The sequence below is a fragment of the Abramis brama genome (genome assembly GCF_963993115.1).
Source record: "Abramis brama genome assembly, chromosome: 20".
Taxonomy (NCBI): Eukaryota; Metazoa; Chordata; class Actinopteri; order Cypriniformes; family Leuciscidae; genus Abramis; species Abramis brama.
Window position 1 is genome coordinate 9,498,565 of NC_139982.1, and position 22,685 is coordinate 9,521,249.

The 22,685-nt window shown below is 38.5% G+C and overlaps 1 protein-coding gene across 1 annotated transcript in view; it reads left to right on the plus strand.

The window, feature by feature from the left end:
• Positions 1–12,035: 12,035 nt before the first annotated feature.
• Positions 12,036–22,685, plus strand: part of tdrd12 (tudor domain containing 12) — a gene marked incomplete at its 5' end in the record, with an annotated part of 68,433 nt that continues 57,783 nt past the window's right edge. Inside the window, 14 exons of the mRNA XM_084095203.1 lie at positions 12,036–12,059; positions 12,778–12,942; positions 14,317–14,453; positions 14,836–14,955; positions 15,035–15,090; positions 15,921–16,006; positions 16,086–16,329; positions 19,038–19,138; positions 19,277–19,362; positions 20,836–20,875; positions 20,974–21,041; positions 21,217–21,297; positions 21,424–21,484; positions 21,568–21,675. Coding sequence (XP_083951329.1) covers positions 12,036–12,059; positions 12,778–12,942; positions 14,317–14,453; positions 14,836–14,955; positions 15,035–15,090; positions 15,921–16,006; positions 16,086–16,329; positions 19,038–19,138; positions 19,277–19,362; positions 20,836–20,875; positions 20,974–21,041; positions 21,217–21,297; positions 21,424–21,484; positions 21,568–21,675 — 1,377 coding nt within the window. The remainder of the gene's footprint in view (positions 12,060–12,777; positions 12,943–14,316; positions 14,454–14,835; positions 14,956–15,034; positions 15,091–15,920; positions 16,007–16,085; positions 16,330–19,037; positions 19,139–19,276; positions 19,363–20,835; positions 20,876–20,973; positions 21,042–21,216; positions 21,298–21,423; positions 21,485–21,567; positions 21,676–22,685) is intronic.

Genomic DNA, 22,685 nt, shown 5'->3' on the forward strand with positions numbered 1-22,685 from the left:
CAGTCCAATAACAAATAACAAATAAACAAGAAACAAAACAAGAACAGGCTAGGAAACACAGACCAGGGGCCTGTTTCAATAAGGAGGTTCAACCAACTCTGAGTTAAAACTTGAACTCTGAGTTGACTTACCCTGAGATGGGAAACTCTGAGTTTTTGGTTTCAGAACAGCTGAAATTAGTTAGTTCAATCAACTCTGAGCTGACTGACTCTGAGTTAAGCTTGTGCACCACAACTATGAAAAAGCCATTATCAATGGAGCGCAGATATTATGAGTCACAATGGCAACAGCGCCAGACAAAAAGAGGTCTTCATATTTCTTCACATTTTTATGTGGAGTAGCCTATAGAATATAAGTTTAAATCTAAGTATAAACAGGTATTCTTATCTCTCCCGCCCCCAGAGTGTGGAAGAACAGCAGGAGGACGGTCCAGCAACTTCTGTTGCACAGATGAACAGTTCAGTGATTTCCAGTAAATGCCACAGTTTAATTCTGTAGAATTTGTTTAGAACTACATTATGTAACTCTAATCTACTACTGTGTTTTCAGTTGCCAGTTAAGGAGTTATATAGACTTAAAAAAAAAATAGCAATATTTTATTTATTAATAAAAGATTAATTTTATTAATATAAATGTTCTGAAAAAATGAATGAGGTGTTTAAACACCACTTCCTCTTTATAAAAGGGGAGGAGACCGAAAGAAACTCTGGGTTTACTGAAGAAAACCTGCCTCCGACCAGGGGTGCGTTTCCCGAAAGCATCGTTAGCCAACTATGGTCGCAAGTTCCCTCGTTACCAATAGAGTTCAATGGACATTGCGATGAACTTGCGACCATAGTTGGCCAACGATGCTTTCGGGAAACGCACCCCAGGTTAGTTTCACAGAGTAAGTTACCATGGTTAGGGTTAGCGTTAGGGTTAGGGTTAGGCTTGACTTACTCTGCTTTCTCAGGTTTAACATACCTCCCATTCTGAAACAGAAAACTCAGAGCAGAGTCCTGCACGGGTCTGATTTTGTAAATCCGCACCCGCCCGTACCCGCAGTGTTTCAAACCGCATCTGACCCGTTATCCGTCAACAGCACTAATTAAAATCCGCACCCGACCCGACCCGCTTAAAATAGAACCGACATCCGACCCGAACCCGAAATAAAATCAGTTTAGCCAATCACATTATAGACACAATTACAAAAATGTTTATTGCCAGGTCATACAGAAGTTATAACGACAAGAATTAACACAAGGACAACTTCAGCCGTAGCTGTCAAAAGGCCGGTAACTTACATGAAGAAAACTCGTAGCCTAACAGACGCGGCTTCAACACTAGGCACGCAATATCGTCTAGCCTACATCTGACAATTTTGCGTTCAAACACGCCCTGCACACCACACATACTGAACAACAGTGTTAAAGTGGAAAAATACTGTTCGATAGAACTGCTTGATTTGTTACCAGTTATCTGCGTGCTTCCTCGGCGATGAGGTTCCACATTTGCGCGGATATCCAACACGAAACTGCATGCAGCAAAGCTGTTCACAATACTGTTTTCTTCAGATAACTCCAAATTTCTCTCACACACTGGACTTGACTTTTTATGATGTATTGTCGACAACTTTACAATCTCCACTAGCTATTCTTTTCTTCAACTCCTCCTCAGCATCCATCTCGACGACTGCAAGCAGATCGCGCGCGCGGTTATGAGGAATTTTTAAAGTATGTAACGTTATAGATCCTGGGAGGGCGTGGCGCGTGGGCACAAATAAACTGATGTGTATTTCAAATAACTTGAAATACAGAAATATCTTTGTAGATGTGTTCCTAAAAATATGCATATATTTTTACGTTTGCATGTGAGTGTTTTAAACCCGTGTTTAGACCCGTGTTTCCCCCGTGTCTGACCCGACCCGCACCCGACACCCGCGGGTACCCGAACCCGTGCAGGACTCTAACTCAGAGTTTCCCTCATTTCATGGTTAACATACTCAGAGTTTTCACCTCCTTTCTGAAACAGGCCCCAGAAGTGTAGTGACTAGTGACGGATAACAACGACTTGACATGGACTGAAACAGACAGGGTATTTATACACAGATACTAACAAGGTGACGGGAAACAGCTGTGTGCAATGATCAATGATTAGACAGAACAGGATGATGGGAAATGTAGTGCATGAGAGAATGACACCATGGGGGACAAGGACCTCTAGTGGACACCCGGGGAAACACAAACCAGACACTGTGACTCAAAGTGGGAGACACCATAGTCAGAATACATACAAATTCTTCAATTAGACCCATTTACACAACACATCCATAACCTTGTTTTGTCATTTCATAAAGGAGGCTTAGTGAGGTGAAAAGGTTGTCATGTACAAAGTTACACCCTGGAGGAACTTCCACTTATTCGGCTAGACCTCTGGGCTAGACCACACACTTGGCCCCTGTCCTAGGTCAGTTTCAGGGAGATGTGTTTGCACTCATTCAGTGCACTGAAGATGGGCCGTACTTTGTGGGGTCGTTTGTGGTCATGTGTGGGAAACTTTATCAGAAAATTCCTCATCAAATCTTCTAAACAAACTTAAGCAAATTAAATAGGTCTCGTGTTCCTTAAAAACAAATGTTCTAAATCTTCTGCTTCCCACAAAATCGACATTCCCCAGCTACTGACGGGTTCAGGTGTGCCATATGTCGGCCCGTAGCTATGGCCCTGTGAATAATACTGTAGTATTACACACTTTTTGTGTCTCTACAGCGAGATTACACAGGGTTCTCCACCTCAATCATTCGTTCCCTTTCGAGAACGGTCACTTCGTATTGCGTAGCAAATAAGAAACACCAGCGATTTAAAACCATGTTTTTGAAGCTTAAAAAAACAAGACTATTTTCCATTCTTTCTTCTTTTCTTTCTTTTTGCAGATCACTCATTCCTGTCAGATAATACATATGGCATTACAAATATTTTGGACCTGATCTTCAGATTAATTATATTTATTACATATTTCTTTCCCTTGGTTAAAGTTGAACATTATTAAATTTAGAGCTTATTTAGAGATATCAGCGGATGGGTTAGTGCAGGCGCTAATGGATCCAAGGCTGTATCTGGTAAATTACCGCACTAATAATGCCCAGAATGGCACCAAACTTCTACAGTAGTACAAATAGGTTCTGTACTCATAAAACGAGGCACTGGAAAGTTTGTAAGTACATCAGGAGTTTATTTAAATAACACTTGCCTGATGGCTAATGCTACCGCTAACCCAATCGTCTACGTCTAGCGTTGCCACCCGTCCCGGTTTTCCAGGGATTGTTCTCTTTTTTGAGCGACAGTCCCGTAAAATTTATATTCTTTCCCGGGACACGTTTTTTTGTGTAAATGTACTTCTAAAGTAGAATTTCCTGGTTTCAAATTAAACCGTTTCCTAATACTGTTACTGCAGAGCTGCCACACGCAATTGATACTTTTCACACGCTCTCACGCCACACATCCATTTTCTCACGCACAGAAAAATCGCGAAGCAAAGAGGACACTGACACCGACAGAGTACAGAGCAGGTTAATTTTGATATATAAAAAAATCTCAGCTCTCAGATTCTGTCAATTATATTATGAAATTCAAACAATAAATACCGTTTTGGCGTTTGTAAATGTGACGTGACAGATCCCTAGCGGCATGTGAACCGATCATCTCTACTAGCTAATAGTAAACACGAATGACCAATGTTAAAAGAAACAGTACAACTTACCGATCATCATACATAATATCGATCAATCAGTGTTTTTCAACCGCGGAAAGGGTCAATAAAACAGCTGGAGAACAATTGTCACATAACATTTACCTCAGGAAAGCCATTTGATGACCATAATATAGCACGTTAGTTGGCTAGAAAAAAAGAGCTATAGAGAGTATTTTGCTGAACATGGGTAGGCTACTATATTACATATTTATTATATTTTTACTTATTAAATAAAGTTGTTATTATAATAAAAAACACATTATATTTAATTTGAGTTATTTTTAACCTTAATTAATACTACCAGCTGATGCTCTCTGTATGTTTACAGCATTAGGTGAGATTTTTTTTCTTGAGAAAAATGAACGCCTATCTTGTGTATCTAATATTTATCCAAATTAGTCAATTAAATCAAATCACATGAATTTAACTGAATTGAAATCCTGAAATTTGTTTCAAGCAATAATAAAAAAACGTAGCTTCCCAGAAATTGTACCATATAAACATTGTAACATGTTGTCACTAAACCTAACACAATTCAGTTTGGTTACTAAAATGTTTTGACAATCACAGTACATACATGAGTACATACCCAGTTTGGTGCCATTCTGTGCATTATTAGTGCGGTAATTTACCAGATACAGAATTGGATCCATTGGCGCTGCACTAACCCATCCGCTGATCTCTCTAAATAAAGTCTAACTTTAATAATGTTCAACCAAGGGGAAAAAGGCTTCTGAGGGGGGGGGGGGGGGGGGGGGTGTTTGGCTTAAGGTCATGGTGCAAAGGACCCTAGGTTGAAATTACTCCGAACCATCCCTTTAAGCACCGGTAATGCGCTATATTTTATTCCATGGGTGCAGTTCAACATGTTTTTTGTATCAAAGATACAGTCATTATTATACTTGCATAAATGAGCATATAAAACATTAGGGCTGCGTCCAAAAGCAGACTGGTTTCCTCGCTTCCTTGTAAGCCAATGCTAGAATGCTAATTTCCTGCTAGAAGTAAGTCCCCATTCACTGTAATTGCATGGAAAAGATCAATAATGACACAATAATATCTGGGTGAACTGTTCCTTTAAATTAATGCTTTCATAGTGCTGTTGATCCGCTGTCGAAGATGTGATGTTCTGAGAGAGTGAAAGAGAAGGACGTTTCAACTTATAACTCGACTTATGTTTTCATGTTACATAATGTCAAACTGAAAACGCCACAATAATTTTTCCTGAAATGTATTCTGTAAAACTGCATGATGCACTGAATCTAGAATGCAGTTTTAGCCTCAATGCACCATTGTGTCTGTAGAGCATTTGATTCTTTGTTTGTTTTCCTATCATACTGTGGATGCAACTGTGGAGTTTCATACTGTAATTTACAGCAAGATATAGTCGCCTCTATAAGCAAATTCTGCATGATGCTTGCCAAATTACGTGTGATGATGATTTCATAAAACCTGCACAAAATATGCATAAGTACACTACATAATTAAAAAAGAAAGCCCAAAAGCATGTAAAACTCTGAGATAGCCTAACTGCTCCAGTATGAGCCCTATCAGAAAGTGTTTGATGACATTAAACACACACTGCCTTCGGCTAACAGTGGCTTTGCTGATTTCTCGGGCTGATCGTGCATGAAAGAGGATTTTGTCTTCTTTTTTTTTTGTATTAAGGCATTTGATTAATTAATGAAAATGGCACAAGAATTCTCAGGGGTACAATGAAATGTTTTGAAATTTTAATCATCATCATCTTGAAGATCAAGTGTATTGTTTGTTTATCACCTGAAATTTTGAGAGAATAGTTCACCCAGAAATCAAGACCTTTTTATATGGAGCACAAAAAAGCTGCTTACAATTTATTTTTTAATAAAAATGAAAGCATTTGACTAGAGAGCATTTGATATACACCAAAGAAGATGTCATCAATACTCAGGTCTGTTTTCCTGAGAGAAAGATTGTATTTTAAATCCATGTATCTGCTAAAAGTTTTTTTTCTTCAGGAGTAACTTACACTAGCATTAGATTAGCTTCACAGCTAGGACTAAAAGCCACAGTAAAAGCCACTGGATGTTTAATATATACAAACATCTATATTTTGTAAACTGGCCACGAACGTCAATCACAAGCACATACTCATTTTAATATATACTGGGCAAAGCACTTTTAAATATTTATTTTATTTAAACACAAATCTAGTAAAAGCTAAACTGCCAAATAAAGAAGATATATGATGTATATTCGCTGCACGTGATACTGTGCTCGGCTGATTGATGGCGTCACTGATTGCGCGTGACCGCGTCAACGGCGCGAACATTTCTCAACAGGCAGACGCGCACGCGAGGTAAGAGTCCCTCTCCTGACATTATGCATAAAAGGGCATTTGTTTTACACCACACCACAGTTATGAACACGATATTTCACGCATTTAACCTACTTTCAGCCATATAGACAACTCTGTATACGTGTCGTTATAAAGCCTGTCGCAATCTAACGAAGAGAGAACTGGCCTCGGCCGAAAGACTTTCAGAATAACGTTAAATCTGATGTCAGAGGCAATAACATGCGTGAACAGTTATTTTATGATTGTAGCTTTCAGACTTATTGCGCCCGTGCTGTTGTAATCAGTGTGGACCTTCTGCAGTTTTAGATTAAAAACTGTATTAATTATTATAACTGTTACAGCAGTTCTGCGATTGGCCGAACCACACTTTCACTGAGTTTTTCTGCGGCTAACATAAGTTAGTGAAGGTTACTTCGCCCAAAAATGAGATTTGTCATTAATTACTCACCATCATGTCGATCCAAACCTCAAATCTTCGGAAACACAAATTAAGATATTTTTCGATGAAATCCGAGAGCTTTCTGACCCTCCATAGACTGCAACGTCATTACCACTTTTGAGGGCCAGAAAGGCAAAACCATATTTAAAATAGGCCATGTGACTCCAGTCGTTCAACTTTAATGTTATGAAGCGACATGAATACTTAGTGCCCCCCAAAAAAACTCGACTTTATTCAACAATTTACATGTTAGTCTCTGGTCACGTGATCACACCAGTACGCATGTGTGATGCTGAGCAGGATCGGCCAATAATGAGTGTGTGCTGACTTAGGGCTTTCTCACATGTAAATTGTTTTTGTTTCGAAACAGGGACAATGTTGCATTTTCTTCTAGGTTATGTTCGCTTTCTCAACCTTTTAAAGCAAACCAAAATGCGTTCATGTGCGAGTACAACTGTCCCCTTATTGGTCAGCATTTTCTCTGCATCAAGATGATTGACAAGAAGAGGTGCTAAGCTGTGATGTCTAATGTACAGATTCAGACACTGCTGATGTTTATAGCCTATAGCACATTTCCCATTATGAATCAATATCATTTGGTTTGTTGGTCTGTTGGGTCGGATTGCTCTCACACCTTCAGCGAAACAGAGTTTGTTTGCAGTCGGGCCGAGACCATCTCGTTCAGGCGATCTCGGGTCGGTTGTTTTGGTGCGGATCCGAGATCGATTGCCATGTTCACATAAGCTTAAACGAACCGAACCAAGGGAAAAAACGCACGGAAACAAATGCTTCTTAACACTAAGAAACACTGGAGTCACATGGACTATTTTAGCACTGTCTTTACTACCTTTCTGGGCCTTGAAAGTGGTAATCCAGGGTTTGGTCTTCAGTGGGGCTGACAGACACTCATTTCTTGCCCTCCTTTAAAAAAAAATGAGGTACTGCTTTCGCTCTCTTCTCTCTCTGGTCTACGAGTGCGCGCGCGCCCGCGCCTTTCCGGGAGAAGTGCCCTTACGACCCATATAAGGAAATTCCGCCCCATCTGACGTCACCCAGACCTAGGGCTGGGCCGATATGGCTGAAAACTGTATCATGATAGAAGTGTTTCATATCGGTCGATATCGATAATTATTGATATTTTTTATGACATATTTAAAATAAGGACCAGTCCAGGAGACAAATATATTACATTTAAAGATTTTTTATTTTAAACTTAACCTACCTCTGATTATAATCCCATCAGTTATGAAGGCAGAAATGTCAACACGACCATGGAAAACACTCACTCAAATAATTAGTCTAAAATCACAATGAACTATATAAATTATACATTGATAATTATTAAAGCTACTATTAAAGTTATCAGTCAAGAGCAGTGAATGATTTTCTCTTTGCAATTTGTTGTTTTATTAACATTAAAGGGATAGCTCTGTTTACTGTTTGGATAGCCACATTCTTCAAAATATTAATATTAGAAAATATAAGAAGGAAATTAATGCAGGTTTGGAACAACATTAGAGTGCGTAAATAATTAACTATCCCTTTAAGGACAAGCGGCAGCGTGTTTACTATTACTGCTGTCTCTTTAAGAGCTGCGCCCGACGCGTCTAATATACACGCATTTGATAAGCAGATTTTCTCTCAATTTTCTCAAGTTTGCTTTCACTTTAGACATGATATCCGACTAGTTTATGTAAACCTTGTGTGTATATAACAGTATTAGCACAATAAGACTCGAAATATAACTTAGTCCAGTATCCAGGCGCTGGTAGACAGGCTTTTAGTGCATGTGAGCTTCACATGTACGCGCTGAGAAACGCACACGTTATCAGCGCGCGAATAACAGAGAAACTGACGATGGTCTTGCATAATTTGCAGACGACATTGGTCTGACTACGGTCAGACTTGAAGTCAGGCGAGCTGACTTTTCCTGTTTTATCAACAATCGCTGTATCACTCCACGCCGGTTCTGTTACTAAAGAATCCAACACGAGACAACAATATTGCGCAACCATGCTGACTGGCTGTTAGCGTGTCACCCCCTACGTTGCAAGGTTACCAGAGAGTTGAGTGCCTTTGTTCATGCAACCAAATTTGCTTCACAACCTCTGGTTTCTTCCGGCGAAGAAAAAAAAAAATTATCGAACGTTTTATCGAACGCATTTTTTATTGATATTGATTACGTGTCTATCGCGATACATATCGTTATCGTTTTATCGCCCAGCCCTACCCAGACCCATACTCGAAAAAAACTTTCCGAAACTTGTGACAAACCGGAAGGAGTATTTTTGGCACAGAAATACTCCTTCAAACGTACAAATTAATTTTTGAAACTTTGTCCATGTTTAGCATAGGAATCCAACTCTTTAACAGTGTAAAAAAACTCAGTATGCATGAAATAGCATTTCACCCCCCCTTTAATTTGTGTCCCGAAGATGAACGAAGGTCTTACGGGTTTGGAACGGCCTGAGTGTGCATGAGGCACTGTAGAGAGTCAACTCATAAACCTACTAAAGAGCGGTGAGTGTTTTTCTCTTTGTCTTCTGTTGTTTGAATGACATTAATGACAGCAGGAATATTAGGCTGCTGTCACTTTAAGACCGAATGCATAGATCCAACACAGCAGGCCTCCTCAAATCTAGCCCTGGAGGACCAATAGACCTTATTCACAGCAGCGCCATCTTTTATTTCTAACAGGAATGAAAGCGAGGGTGTGAGGGATAGACAATGCATCTCTTAAATAGCTTGTACTGTAAATGAATGTGTTTTTGGATTGCTCTGCTAACGAAACACTGCAAAAATATCTTATCAGAAATTCCAGTAGACAAAAAACTCCAGACAACGTGAGCTGTGGAAAATTATAAGTGATCTAGGAGCTTTTTATACAGCGTTTTACAGCAGATGCCATTAGAAACAGGGTAAGTCTATAATCCCTCACAGCCTCGCTTTCATCCCTGTCATGGCGCTGCTCTGAATAAGGGCTATGCTAGTAATAAGGTCTATGCTAGGGCTGCTCTCAACTAGAGATTTCACTAGTTGACTATTAGTCGTTCATTTAAGTGACACCATAATCTCCAACACCAGAGTCGCGGCCAAAGCCGATTCAAAAGACTCCCGTATTTTCCGCACTATAAGGCGCACTTAAAAGCCTTTAATTTTTAAAAAAAACGACAGTGCACACCGACTTTATACACGATTTGATTGGCCTAACTAGAGTTTGTTTTTTCCAGCTCGAAGTCAAAAAATAAATTTTGCTGCCGCTAGGGTGCGTCTAGATTTCTAGGCTAAGAACAAACGGCTGGTAGGGACTACACCACATTCCTGCTGTGTTAGTGACATCACTTGCTGTGAACGGATGACCATTTTCAGGGCTCCAGACTGCGACCAATTGGTCGCATTTTGCGACCATTTTTCCTGCCGGTGCGACCAAATATTTATTTAGGTCGCGCTGGCGCGACCACAACGTTGCCGAGCAGCGAATCCAAACAAAATGAAAGCGGAACGAAAATGCGCTACTCCTTTATGCTCCACGGACCGTTTATTAGTTCGGACCAATAATAGACAGCGCATAGGGCGCCTATGATAGGGCGCAGCGCTCCGAACTTGCCAGTCACGGGCCGATCTCGACCACGCGACACTGTTAGTGCAGAAATCCATTGAATTCGCCTCCGAATTAATAACATAATCGCTGCGAGATCCAGTGAGAAACATCCCGATTCGGCGCGGACTGCAGAGTTCTCTGTTATAAACTATAGATATCAGATCAAACAGCACTGACGTGGAAACCAGGAGAAACACTGGGCTTCCAGTCCACAAATCAGCGACATTCACCATGGATTCACTGTAGTAACTGTAACCATGTGACAGAAATAGTCAAACGCTTACAAGTACTAACTGTTGCTCATCTTTTTCCAGCACTTCAAAACTAAATGTTATTTTTAATGTGTTGACCAACACATTTTTTGTTCATCCTTCAAAAATTGTCTTATTTAAACTCTTATTTAAACACTTATTTAAAAATAATAAAATAAATAAATTACCATTGTAAACAGTAGGATGCTTATTGGCTATTTTCACTCCCTAATATAAATTTTTTTTCACTCGGTTTGCTTTTTAATTAATATTAAGACATTATGAATGATAATAATTAAAGTTAATTTCATCTACACCCTAAATTAAGCTTAGTGCTTTGTCAGCCCCAGTGCTACCAGATATTTTTTCTGTAGAACTCGGTGTCTGCGGTGCCGCTGCCCTCAGATGTTAGTCTGGTGCCTGTGAACTTAAAATAAAACTTCACATTGTAATATCTGTACGTTAAGTATATTTATTATTAAATAATTTGTTAGTATTACAGTTATTTTGGGGAAAATTTGAATAATTGCATTGCAAGCTGATTTACCCCTAAATTTTCTGCTTGCGCTCCTAAAAGTTTCAGTCGGGGGCTACAGCGCTCCTAGTAAAAAAAGTTAGTCTGGAGCCCTGATTTTTGTCAATTTCTCATTCGATCATTGACGGGTCTCAAAAAACGAGTACTCCGGGGCTGGGGCGTGTCCCTCATGAAAATGTTATGAAATATTACATGAATACACCTCTATGAAAACATGAACGTGTTACTAGAAAAAATAACACTGCTAGATTATGATGCATGAAATGTTATGGAAAAAGAAAAGGAATAGCTGAAGAGTAAATGACCTCCAGTAAACTGAAGCCCGTTCTATGAGATTAATAATCAGATGTCCTAGATGCATAGCATAAACGTAACATTAAGACTTGCATCTGCACAAAAGGACGTGAATGAATGCGCATGTGAATTAGTTTTCTACAGTCAATGGCCTGCATAGATGCGCTTTTCCCTTAACAGCGTTCTGATACGCTGGCAACTAAAGCACAGAGAGTTTATACACTGAATGCGCGTTATATTGGCGCTGCACATCTTGCACTACATCTTTAATTTTTTTATATTTCTGTTTTCGAAGCCATAACTAGAAACAACTTTTAAAAAACAGGTTTACTCTTAAAAAATAAAATAACACTGCTGCATTATGAATATCATCAATGATTTTGAAAAAAGAAATAGCCTATCTAAAAGGAAAATTATTATTATATTTATTTTTTTATATTTGTTTTTTCGAAGCCATAACTGGATAATTAGACTAATTAGGTTTAAAAAATGGCTTTATAAAGGTAAAAATGCCCATATTAGGTAAAAATCTATTGAAACATACACAGAGTATGAGGAACATCAACAGCTTTAGGAGTCGGCTGTCCTCGACAGTCCTGAACCTGCCACAGTACCAACACAATAACACACTCAGCAAAATATCATCTAATAATCATTATCGAGAAAATCCCAGAAAATATCCGGATATATAATGTTTTGTCAGTCTCGCACGGCCCTCGCTGTACCTGCTGTCTCACTGCACTGATCACCAGCTGTCCGTCACACTGATGTCCTGTGGAGGATTCACAATACACTTTTGTCTTATTCTTTTTCACTCTTTTGCAGATTTTGCAGTGGAAATTGGAGAAATGTTAGAAATACAGATAATCAAGGTAGAGCTCTACACGACAGCCGGTGTTTCTGTCACACATTTACCAGCATTGAGATGCTAGTGTAGTTTTGAATTTGTTTTGTATATTTCTATATATTTTTTATTCATTTTAATTTGAGAGAGATTTATTTTAGTGCATGGTTAAATTAAAGAAAATGAGTTGGACATGTAGCTGAAATAATATTTTATTTTATTTTTTGTAAAGTTTATTTTTTAATGGGTTTAGTTTTAGTTAATAATAACCCTGATAGTGACTCTCTTGATGGGGATGTGAAATATGTAACATTGTTTTTTTTTCTAAACAGGACTTGGTGACGCCTTCAAAAACAGTGTTGACAATAGCTTTATTTCTATTATGTATTTGCACTGTTTCCCCCCCCCAATTAGGTCAAGTTATGTTTTGCACAGTTTTTATAGGTAGAAAAAAATAATAAAAATAAACTGTCAATGATGAAGTATTATTGCTTTTTTTATATTGGCTTATTTATAATAATGTTTTTAGGCACCATGTTTTTTTATCACTCCTAATCGGTCTTTTTACATAGTCTTTATACATAGTCTTTATATTTTTGGAAGGATTGTCCCTTTGTATGACAAAACATGTGTTGACCTCGACCCTTTACTCATTAAAGTCATTGCAATAATCAAATGGATTATCTGTTATGGGAATTTTCATGTAATGGAGGGTTGTGTGTGTGTGTGTGTGTGTGTGTGGTCAGATTGAGGACCCAGGATGCCTGTGGGCTCGAGTCCTGAGAGGAGCGGGCGTTCCGCCGGACAGTCCTGAGGAGTACGAGCACCTGAGGGTGAAGATGAACCTCTTCTACCACGAGGTCAACATGGACCTCCAGAAACTGAAGCCTGATGAACTGAAGGAGGGGCTGGTATGTCGGATCAGGAATATGAATAATAATAACTTCCTATGAGTCATATTTGGGAGTTTGACTTGTCCTGCGGTGTAACATGTCTAAATACAGCACTTTCGACAGCACAGCACTTGATCCAGTAATACTAACACTTTCTCTACTACTCTATTCTATTCTGTTCTATAACCAAAAAAAAAAAAAAAACCTGCGTTAGATTAAACTGGGAAGGGTCATAGCACTTGCATATTGTTGTCCTACTGTTAGTTTAACTGCTTCTATTGTTCTCAGTTGTAAGTCGCTTTGGATAAAAGCGTCTGCTAAATGAATAAATGTAAATGTAAATACTCATTCTTTATTATGGTTTTAGAGTGCTAAATATCATTTAATCAGAACTATGGGATAACAGAAGAAAGTGTGAGAGTTGTAGTGAAAAAACATTAAACAAATCTTCTATTTGAGTTGCTGATTTTCCTCTTAAAAAACAAAAACTTATTACCTACATATGCAAATGTTTTATCATTGGTTTTTTCCTTATTTTCATCATTTAAGCATAAGATTTAAGTTCAGGAGAAACATACAGAAGTCAAGTATGTCTTTTGACTTGTAGTGTCAGTGTTGCTAATTCTTTTATAATTCCTAATGCAACTTTTACTTTATTTTAAGTGAGAGAATACATGAAATACCTGTATATTTTAATGTTTGTTCTTTTAAAATGAATTTGTCACAATATTTAAAATGTAGTAGTGAAGAAAAACATGTAAAACCTTTAAAGGGATACTCCACTTTAAAATGAAAATGCTGTCATCATATACTCACCCTCATGTTGTTTCAAACCTGTATGAATTTCTTTCTTCTGCTGAACAGAAAGGAAGATATTTAGAAGAATGTCAGTAACCAGACAGTTTCTGGTCTCATTGACTTCCATGGTAGGAAAAAATATACTATGGAAGTCAATGAGACCAGAAACTGTCTGGTTACTGATATTCTTCTAAATATCTTTTTTTTTTTAAAGAAAAGTTTGTTTGTTGCCAATTTTAACAGCACACATATTTTCTAAATACATAGATTTAACTAGATCATACATGTTGTCCCCTATACCACACTGTAGAAGTCTGTAAGAGACCTTCATGCCAAATAGAATCAAAAGCTTTTCTGAAATCAATGAAACGAGAATATTTTACCATTTTTAGTTTGGTACACATGTTTATTAATTAAGGTGTTAAGGGTGTATATATATATGATCAGTGGTGCAATGATCTCTCTCTCTTTCTCTCTCTCTCTCTCTCTCTCTCTCTCTCTCTCTCTCTCTCTCTCTCTCTCTCCCTCTCTCTCTCTCTCTCTCTCTCTGTCTCTCTCTCTCTGTCTCTCTCTCTCTCTCTCTCTCTCTCTCAGGTGTGTGTAGTGTTCAGTCTGGCTCTGAAGAGCTGGTGTCGTGCCGTGGTCGAGTCGATCATCGAGGGGACGCTGGACTCTCAGGCCTGGTGTTTGTTGGTAGACCACGGAGATCACATCATCGTCAGAGCGGATGAGTATGAAGCCTTTTAAAATGTCTTGAATTGGTTTTATCAAGTGTAAAGGGATAGATTCTCTCAGCATTTACTCGCCCTCATGCCATCAATGTCTTCTGGAGTGAAATGATCGGTGTTTGTCAGAAAAATACTAATATATTTTACTCTTTAAAGAGTAAATCATTGTTTTCGATCTACTGTCATACGAGCGCCACACAAACTTTGAAACGTCTTTATAATTAAATGTATTTGTAGTTACACTTTATTTGAACTGTCCTCTTTGCTTCCACTCAGTGTGAGGATGTGATGTGTCTCATAACTGTTGGTAAAACACTGTAGAGCTTCATCCAGGACTGGTTTATATCTGCACTGTTGATAATATCCCTGATGATCTTGCTCTCAGTGTAAGAACTCCTCTGGAGAAGTTCCTGCAGCTCCCCTTCAGGGTCCGCCGCTTCAGACTGGCTGGCATCCGCCCCATGACCCTTCAGGTGCCGATCTCTGGAGACCCGGCCGAGCTCGTGTAAGTCCCTCTCTTGAAGAAGTCTCCGCGCTGCTCTCGCATGTGTTCTGATGCTGTGTGTTCATCTGTCTGATCTCAGGCCCTCCTCAACGTGGGACAGCTCGGCCACCAAATACTTGCACAATCTGTTACAAGGTAAGAGTGTGTTGTGGTTACTCAGCGGTTCCTCTGCTTGCTGTGTGTTTAGAGGCTATGCGTGTGACGTCACCGTTGGCCGGAGTGACTGTGGTCACACACACACTGAGTGGCAGCATTGGTTTTCAGTGTGAATGCTGCGAAAAACACACAAAACACATCTATAACGGGAACGAGCTTTGAGATTGACTGTATAACTAGATTTGAAGGTATATTTTTACAGACTGCCGAAAGCCGCAGAACAGAGAAGCAAATGAATCGATGAGATTCACAGAAACAACTGGATCCAGGCAGAGAAAGCTGGATTTACAGTCATTTTGTGTCAATATGCTGAATTTAGGGGTAAAATCCTACCATATATATTGTATTGACAACTAAATTAAATATTTACCATCGTACATTCTGCATAATTGGATGTTTTTAAACAAATACTGACAAAAAAACTACACGAGTTTTAGGGCTGGACGATATGATGATATATATAACATTGATATGAGTGATCACATGGATTTATATAAAGTGTTCTCAGGCAAATTTGCGTGATGTATTTCCCCGGCGTGGAAATCAGGCTCATATAAATGTCAGAAACACGATTCCTGCTGCATGTCTATATCCACGATCACTGGATCTGTGGTGAGTTGTAAGGAACTCTATATCGAGTCCAACCTTTAGTTTAAACTGATAATGGTTTGTTTTACTGGTGTTTTCTCAGTTTCTCCTGTTAACTCCAGTCACACAGCAGCTCTTCTGCCACTCAGGGTTCCTGTGGGAAACTGACCTCAGTGCATTCCCTCTGTTGTGTGGTTTTTAGACGCTCTGTGTGTTTCTAGTGTCGACTCTGGTGGAAGCCGTTCTGTGTGAAACGCATGCCGGCTGGTCTGCCGTTGAACTCTACTTGACTATCAATGACACAAAGGTAAAGTATGTTTATTTATGAGACACACTGAGCAGGATTTCAGACAGCTGCTAAGTGCCAGTCCACTGTCATTGAATAGATCTGTGTGAACCATGAGCTCGTGGCCAAGAAGTTTGCCTGTTTCGTGAGTGAGAAGTCCAGCGTGCCGGACGGGAACCGGAACGGAGATCGAGTTCCTGTCAGCCTGGCGTGGGACATTTACTCCAGTCCTCAAACGCTCTTAGAGATGAAGGGCTGCTGTCCGGTCAAAGCTTCGCCCGTGCCCGATATTCCCCAGAATCCCCACAGAACTGAGCGGACAGTTGAGCCACAACCACAGACAGGTCAGGTTTCTGAAAGAGTCTCTTCTGCTCACCAAAGCTGCATTTATTTGATCAAAAATACAGTAAAAACAGTGAAATATTATCAGACGGTTGTCTATGTGAATATACAGTAAATTGTAATTTATTCCTGTGATCAAAACTGAATTACTCAGGTCTTCAGTGTCACATGATCCTTCAGAAATCACTCTAATATGATGATTTGATGGACAAGAAACATTTATGATTATTATCAGTGTTGAAAACAGTCATGCTGCTTCATATTTTCATATAATTTTTGTTCAGGATCCTTAAATAAAAGAACAGCATCGATTCGAAATATAAATCTTTTGTGACAAATGTTTTTTCTCGCTATTGATCAATTGAATGCATCCTTGCTGAATAAAAGTGTATAATATATATATATATATATATATATATATATATATATATATATATATATCAGAGTTTCCGCTAGAAAAAAATGGGTTTCGTTCAGAGGTTTCGTTTTCCGGACATTTCAATGATATGCCGGTCAAATATCGCCTCTTAATTAGTCAAGTTGAGGAAAACTGGAGGCAGGCTATGTAACTTAAAAAATGACATAATCAGGCCGAATGCAACATGTTTATTAGCCTAACTTTCAAATAAAAAAAACGAAAAAAAAAACAAAAAAACATGAACGTCCGTTTGGCGTCAATCAACGCCAATTGTTAGGGTTTCACATTCATAGTTTAACAAACCAATTCCCCTTCTCCACATAAAATATCTGAAGCCTATTGTTTTTACTCAAGCGAACTTCCCAGTGTCTCTCTACAACTTGCAGTGCGCATAAGCCGCGTAACCTTGTTCTCCGCAAGGCGACTTCGCTGCTTCGTCTTGATCCGATTCTGCAGCGAGAACCCCCTCTCTGCAAGAACACTCGAGACCCTTTTTCTACGTTTCTTCATTCGGATCTATTTGCGATCCATTCCATTCTAAACAAACAACGCAGTTTATATGCTTCGTCCTTGTTTCATTATTCATTAAGATAATAATTAGCCTAATAAATGCGCGCATAATTATCAGTGAACTTGATGAATGTTGCTGATATGTTTTGCTATGCATGCACAAACAAATGCCTTTCAACTTATGTGTGCAAAATTCAGAATAAAATGAATGTGCAGCAATTTGTACAAATAGAGAGTCTATGTCTACTATACGTGTTGTAGCCATTAAATAAGCTCATTTAGTTTAATATTGGTTAAAATATTATAATTTTATTTTTTAATTTATGTTGATTATGAAAAGTGAACAGCACGCAATATCGAGAGACATGGAGCGGGTCAGACATGATTTTGACCACTTAATTAAGTTTGGTTTTGTAGAAAGACTTTTTTGAAGTGAATTTCGTTTTGTATAAATTGTATCTTAATTTTAATATTTTTTTTATCAACCAATTGCCTGTATTTAATATATAGCTAAGCAGCAAATATAGCAGACGATAGGCCTAATCATGGAGGCGCCCGCGCGGTCACTGCATTGCTCGTGAACAGGAGCCCATCTCATCCTAATTTAACGAAACTCAGCGTAGGCCTCACAGACATGAAATATATCTTAAGAAAGCTTGAAACGTCTTTTTAACAATTTAAAACGAAAAGAAATAGGCTACTCTCTGATTATGTAATCCATGATGTGCATTTCTCTCTAGGCGCGCCGCGTTCACTATGGAGATGACGATCGTCAACTTCATCTTTACAGCTGTTGTTGCTGTTAATAAACTAAAAATAATAGGCCTATAATTTTATTAAAAAATATATTCAATGAAATTGTAATTGTATTAAAAAAAAAAATCCTGTTCAAGTTTTTTTTTTTTTTTTTTTTACGCATTAAATTTAGGTAGGCTACTGAGTCGCTGTCCTCAGTGCCCAGAAAAGCGCTGAAACGGAGATGAAGGGCAACCCGTTTTTATTTATTTTTTGGCTTATTTTAACTGGCCCATCCAGTTTTCTGGAGGCCCACCTACAATCAAAATCCTGGTGCCGCTAGTGCTTCGCAGCGGTCTGATATCAAGAAATAACAGACCGCATTCCACATTGGAATTCAACCAAGCCATGCAATAATGTTTAATAACTTACAAACGGTAGAGCCTGTTCCTTTATAACATAGCCAAATGTCGGTGTATTTTTGCTTTATACATTTTAGGCTTATTCTCAAATTCAGATTGTGTTAGGGGGGCGGGATTATTAGGCAATTTTAATCGGACAATTTGACCGGAGAGATTTATTTTTGTCGGACATTTCATTTTTTTTCCGGTCAATGTCCGGTAATTACCGGACAACGGAAACCCTGATATATATATATATATATATTTATCCTACGGGGCCGTTGAATGCTTGAATCTGATTGGTTTTTCAGTTATTTCAGAGGTCCTTGCAGACGACAACAGCAAAAGATCCGAAACCCACAATGACACTGACCAAGAAAATCAATCTAGTAAATATAGTTTTTTTTCTCTATAGTTTTTTTGGCCACAAATTTTCATTTTATTATGTATTTATTATGGACAAGCACCTACTCTCTTTCTGCCACTCAAACACACACTCGCACAGAAACGTGTTGTCACTGCTCTGACGATCTTATCAGTAAAACAGTTTAACAACTTAAAAGCTTCATGAATTCTTGAAGCAGATAAACATACGGTTTCAATAGATTATACATTTAATATTCATAAATTAATGTTTCTCCTTTAGAAAGCGAGCAGCAGAAGCCACAGGTGTCAGAGGAAGAACACACGCCTTCTCCGGTTAAACCTCGAGTCCATAAACTGAGCCGCAACGCCGGGACCAATACGGTAAGTGTCCCTTTATAACGCTGTGACTAACACACAAGAGCGATCGAGCTCGACAGGCGGGCACAGGGGTGGGCTTTATAGTGGCTCCAGTGAATGCCTGGATCCCAGTTTAACTATGACTTCTGTGGTTTGATGCAGATCGGCAGAGGATGGCGGATCAGAGTCGAGGCCACGGACATCATCACAGATGAAACCTGTGCGCAGACCAGCATGAACAAGGCCCAGTAAGACTGCCGTCGGAGTCTGGTTCCTCTTGAAGAGCTCATAACTCGTATAATTGAGTTCTGGATTGTATGTTTGAGTTTAGATTGACACCAGACTTGCCTCTAAATAGATCTGATTTTATAAAGGTGATAATACAAAGTTCTTTATAAGAAACAACATATAAAGATACATATAAAGATACATATAAACAACATATAAAGAACAAAGTTCTTTATATGTTGGCTTGTTTAGTTAACAAGCCAACATTATTACCCAACAACAATTAAGGGTGCTTTGATTGATCGCTATCAGTCAATAATGGCTTTAGGAAGATTGACCGGCGGTCTCTAAAGGCCGATCTCATGCTGACGACGCATAAATATGACTTAATAACGATAATGACTATAATAATGCTGAAGGTGAGGTTCTTTATTAAATAACTCACACCAAAGTCATTTGAAAACTTTCTGTTAGATGTAATTTCACAAACAATTATGTCACTTGCACAATCGAGGCAGTGTCGCATCATCACTAAAGTTTATAATTTGCGTTTCTTTTTAAGTCTTGCTAGTGTTTAAACCACTCAGCACTCGCGGTCACACACACATGGCCGCCTCACAAACAGCTCGCCAGAACACAATTGCGCTTCAATGGTTGAATACACACAAAGGTACAAAATAACCGTCTTGACTAGAATGCACGTGTAAACACAGTCGGTTTTGTCTTAAGTGAACGTAAACACCTGATAGAGTTGAGTAACAGCATATTGGATCTGTACAGCTCTTAAAGTGACAGCCTAATAATAATGATTTTTAAAAATATTTTGTTGTTTAATTAAAATTAATGACACTCGCTGCTCTTGAATGACTAACTTTTGTAACCTGAATTGTAAGGATTAATCTGTATTTAATTTATTCAGGGAAGACCATCCAGCATTATTTTACATTTGATTCCTTATTAAATTTCTTTAGTATTTCTTACAATACTCAATACTACTGTTAGGCCTAGCTGAACATTTTTTTATTTTATTTGTATCTTTATTTTATTTATGTGTGCAATTGCTTATAAATTGTTTATTTGTTCTTCTTTTATTACTGACTGTTTACTTGTCTTTTGTGAATTCAGCACATAGTTTGAAATCAGGTTTTTTTTCTGTGTGTACGCTATTGTGCAACAATTGCCCCATTGTAAAAAACAAAAATCCACTGCATGATCAAACATCTAGGTGAGATATTTATTTATTCATTCATTCATTTATTCATTTATCTATTTAATTTTACCTTTCCATTTTCAAAAATGACATTCAGGCCCTGAATAAATGTCTGATTGGAGAATTATCCCTATAAATAATTCTACATGATAAAAAGGCTTCAAATAGATTGGTATCGGTGATCGAATAGGCAGATACTGCTGCTTGCGGTCGGTGATCTGAATTAGTTTAGTAAATGATAATATGACGTTTAGAAATATAATAAATTGTTTTTCTTTCACAGATACATGAAGTTTAAAGTACATTCAAAGCAGATTCCTGAAGTAAGCACTCACAAACATAAGTTTTGTTGGATCTGCAGAAATAGTAAACGAGCGGATAAATGAGTGGCTGTAAAATTAAGCACTTTTAATGTTTTCAGTCTGTTGAAGAGAAGCGGGACAGTCCTGATCAGACTGAAGAGGACGGCATCATGGCTCCAGTATCATGGTGAGACCAAACACACTCTTCCCTTCAGGTCGTCACACTGTTTTCAACACGAGCTCGTCTGATTGCCCTCAAGTGAATCTGAAACCAGCTTGATGATGCAGCGCTTACTTGAGGCCAATCAGTCATTCAGTTAGTCAGTGTAGTTTTACACGTGTGTGTGTGTGTGTCTTCATAGTGCCAGTGGCTCCTCAGAGGAGCAGAAAGTGGCATCTCTCTCACAAGAGCCCAATCTTGATGATCAGCTGGCCTCGTCAAGGTAGGCTTTACATTACTGTCCTTACTAAACAAACAAACATGTCAGACATGTTCTCTTAATCTAGTTTATCTGACCTATTTCGTAAAGAAATGTTTCCCCTATTTGTGTGTGCCCTATGTTGGACAGACTCATGCAGTTTCTGAACCCTGATCCACTCAATCCCGACCAAGAGTCTCTTGATGCCAAAGTAAGAGCCTCATTGTTAGTTTTCTGTGTTTCCTCATGATGGTGTGTGTTGTGTTGTCTACCCTGGCCTGTGCTGTTTCGCAGGCTGCGCGCTGTGATCCGGGTCACCTGGGGGTTTTAGTGCATTCCGCCCTGCGTGTCGAACCCTGCAGAAACCTGGCACGCGCTCCCATCAGCGAGCAGTTCAGAAAGGTCAATCAGCAGCCCTAAATAATGTCATATTGGAATATCCATTGCATTATTTTGCGTTATTTGACACTTTTCTACTGTAAAGTGCTATGGCCATGTGCCCAACTTAATTACCTTTCTTCTGCTTGCTTCTGAGGTGATATTTGTGACTTTTAACATTTGTGTAAGAGGATTTGGGATTAGTGCTGGGCAACGATTAATCGCATCCAAAATTAAAGTTTGTTTACATTATATGTGTGTGTGCTGTGTGTATTTATTTTGTATATATAAATACACAAACATGCATCTATACATTTAAGAATTTTTTTTATGTAAAAATATTTAAACAATAAATTATATAAATGTATATAGCTGCAAATATTTCTTAAATATATGCATGCATTTGTGTGTATTTTTTATATATATATATATATATATATATATATATATATATGAAGAGTTTGGTTCCAAAACGCGATAAACGCCATTTTTAAAAAAATTGAGTTCCTGCAAAAATCAGTATTGTATAGGGTCAGTATTGAAAAGTCAATTTGAAATTTTATGTAAAATGCGATATCTGCCGTGTTATTCTGTCATGTTTTCTCCCTTTCTTTCCAAACCGCGACAAACGCCAGTCTCCTTTCTCTGCAGAATGAGATAAATCCGCTCTCAACCAATCACAGCGCACCATTCCACGCACTGTAAACAGTAACGGCAGCGCTTTGAATACACCCGGCATCCTAGTTTTTCCTATCTACTTTGTACTTTTTGATCAACAATCAAACAAAATCTTTTATAATTTTGACGGCATTGATGAACCTGTGGTGGTTTCTGCGGTAGGGAAGAAACGTAAGCCATCGAAATCTAATCATTTACGTGAGGAGATTAAGAAGACGAGGCGCGGGAGGAGGAAAAATGCCGGCTATTGCTTGTTCTCACATGACAGCATCAAACTTCTGTCACGCTGACACGTTGAACCCAGGGGATCTTTTGAAAAACTTTCAGTTGTTTTACTCAAAGTCAACGAAAACCGA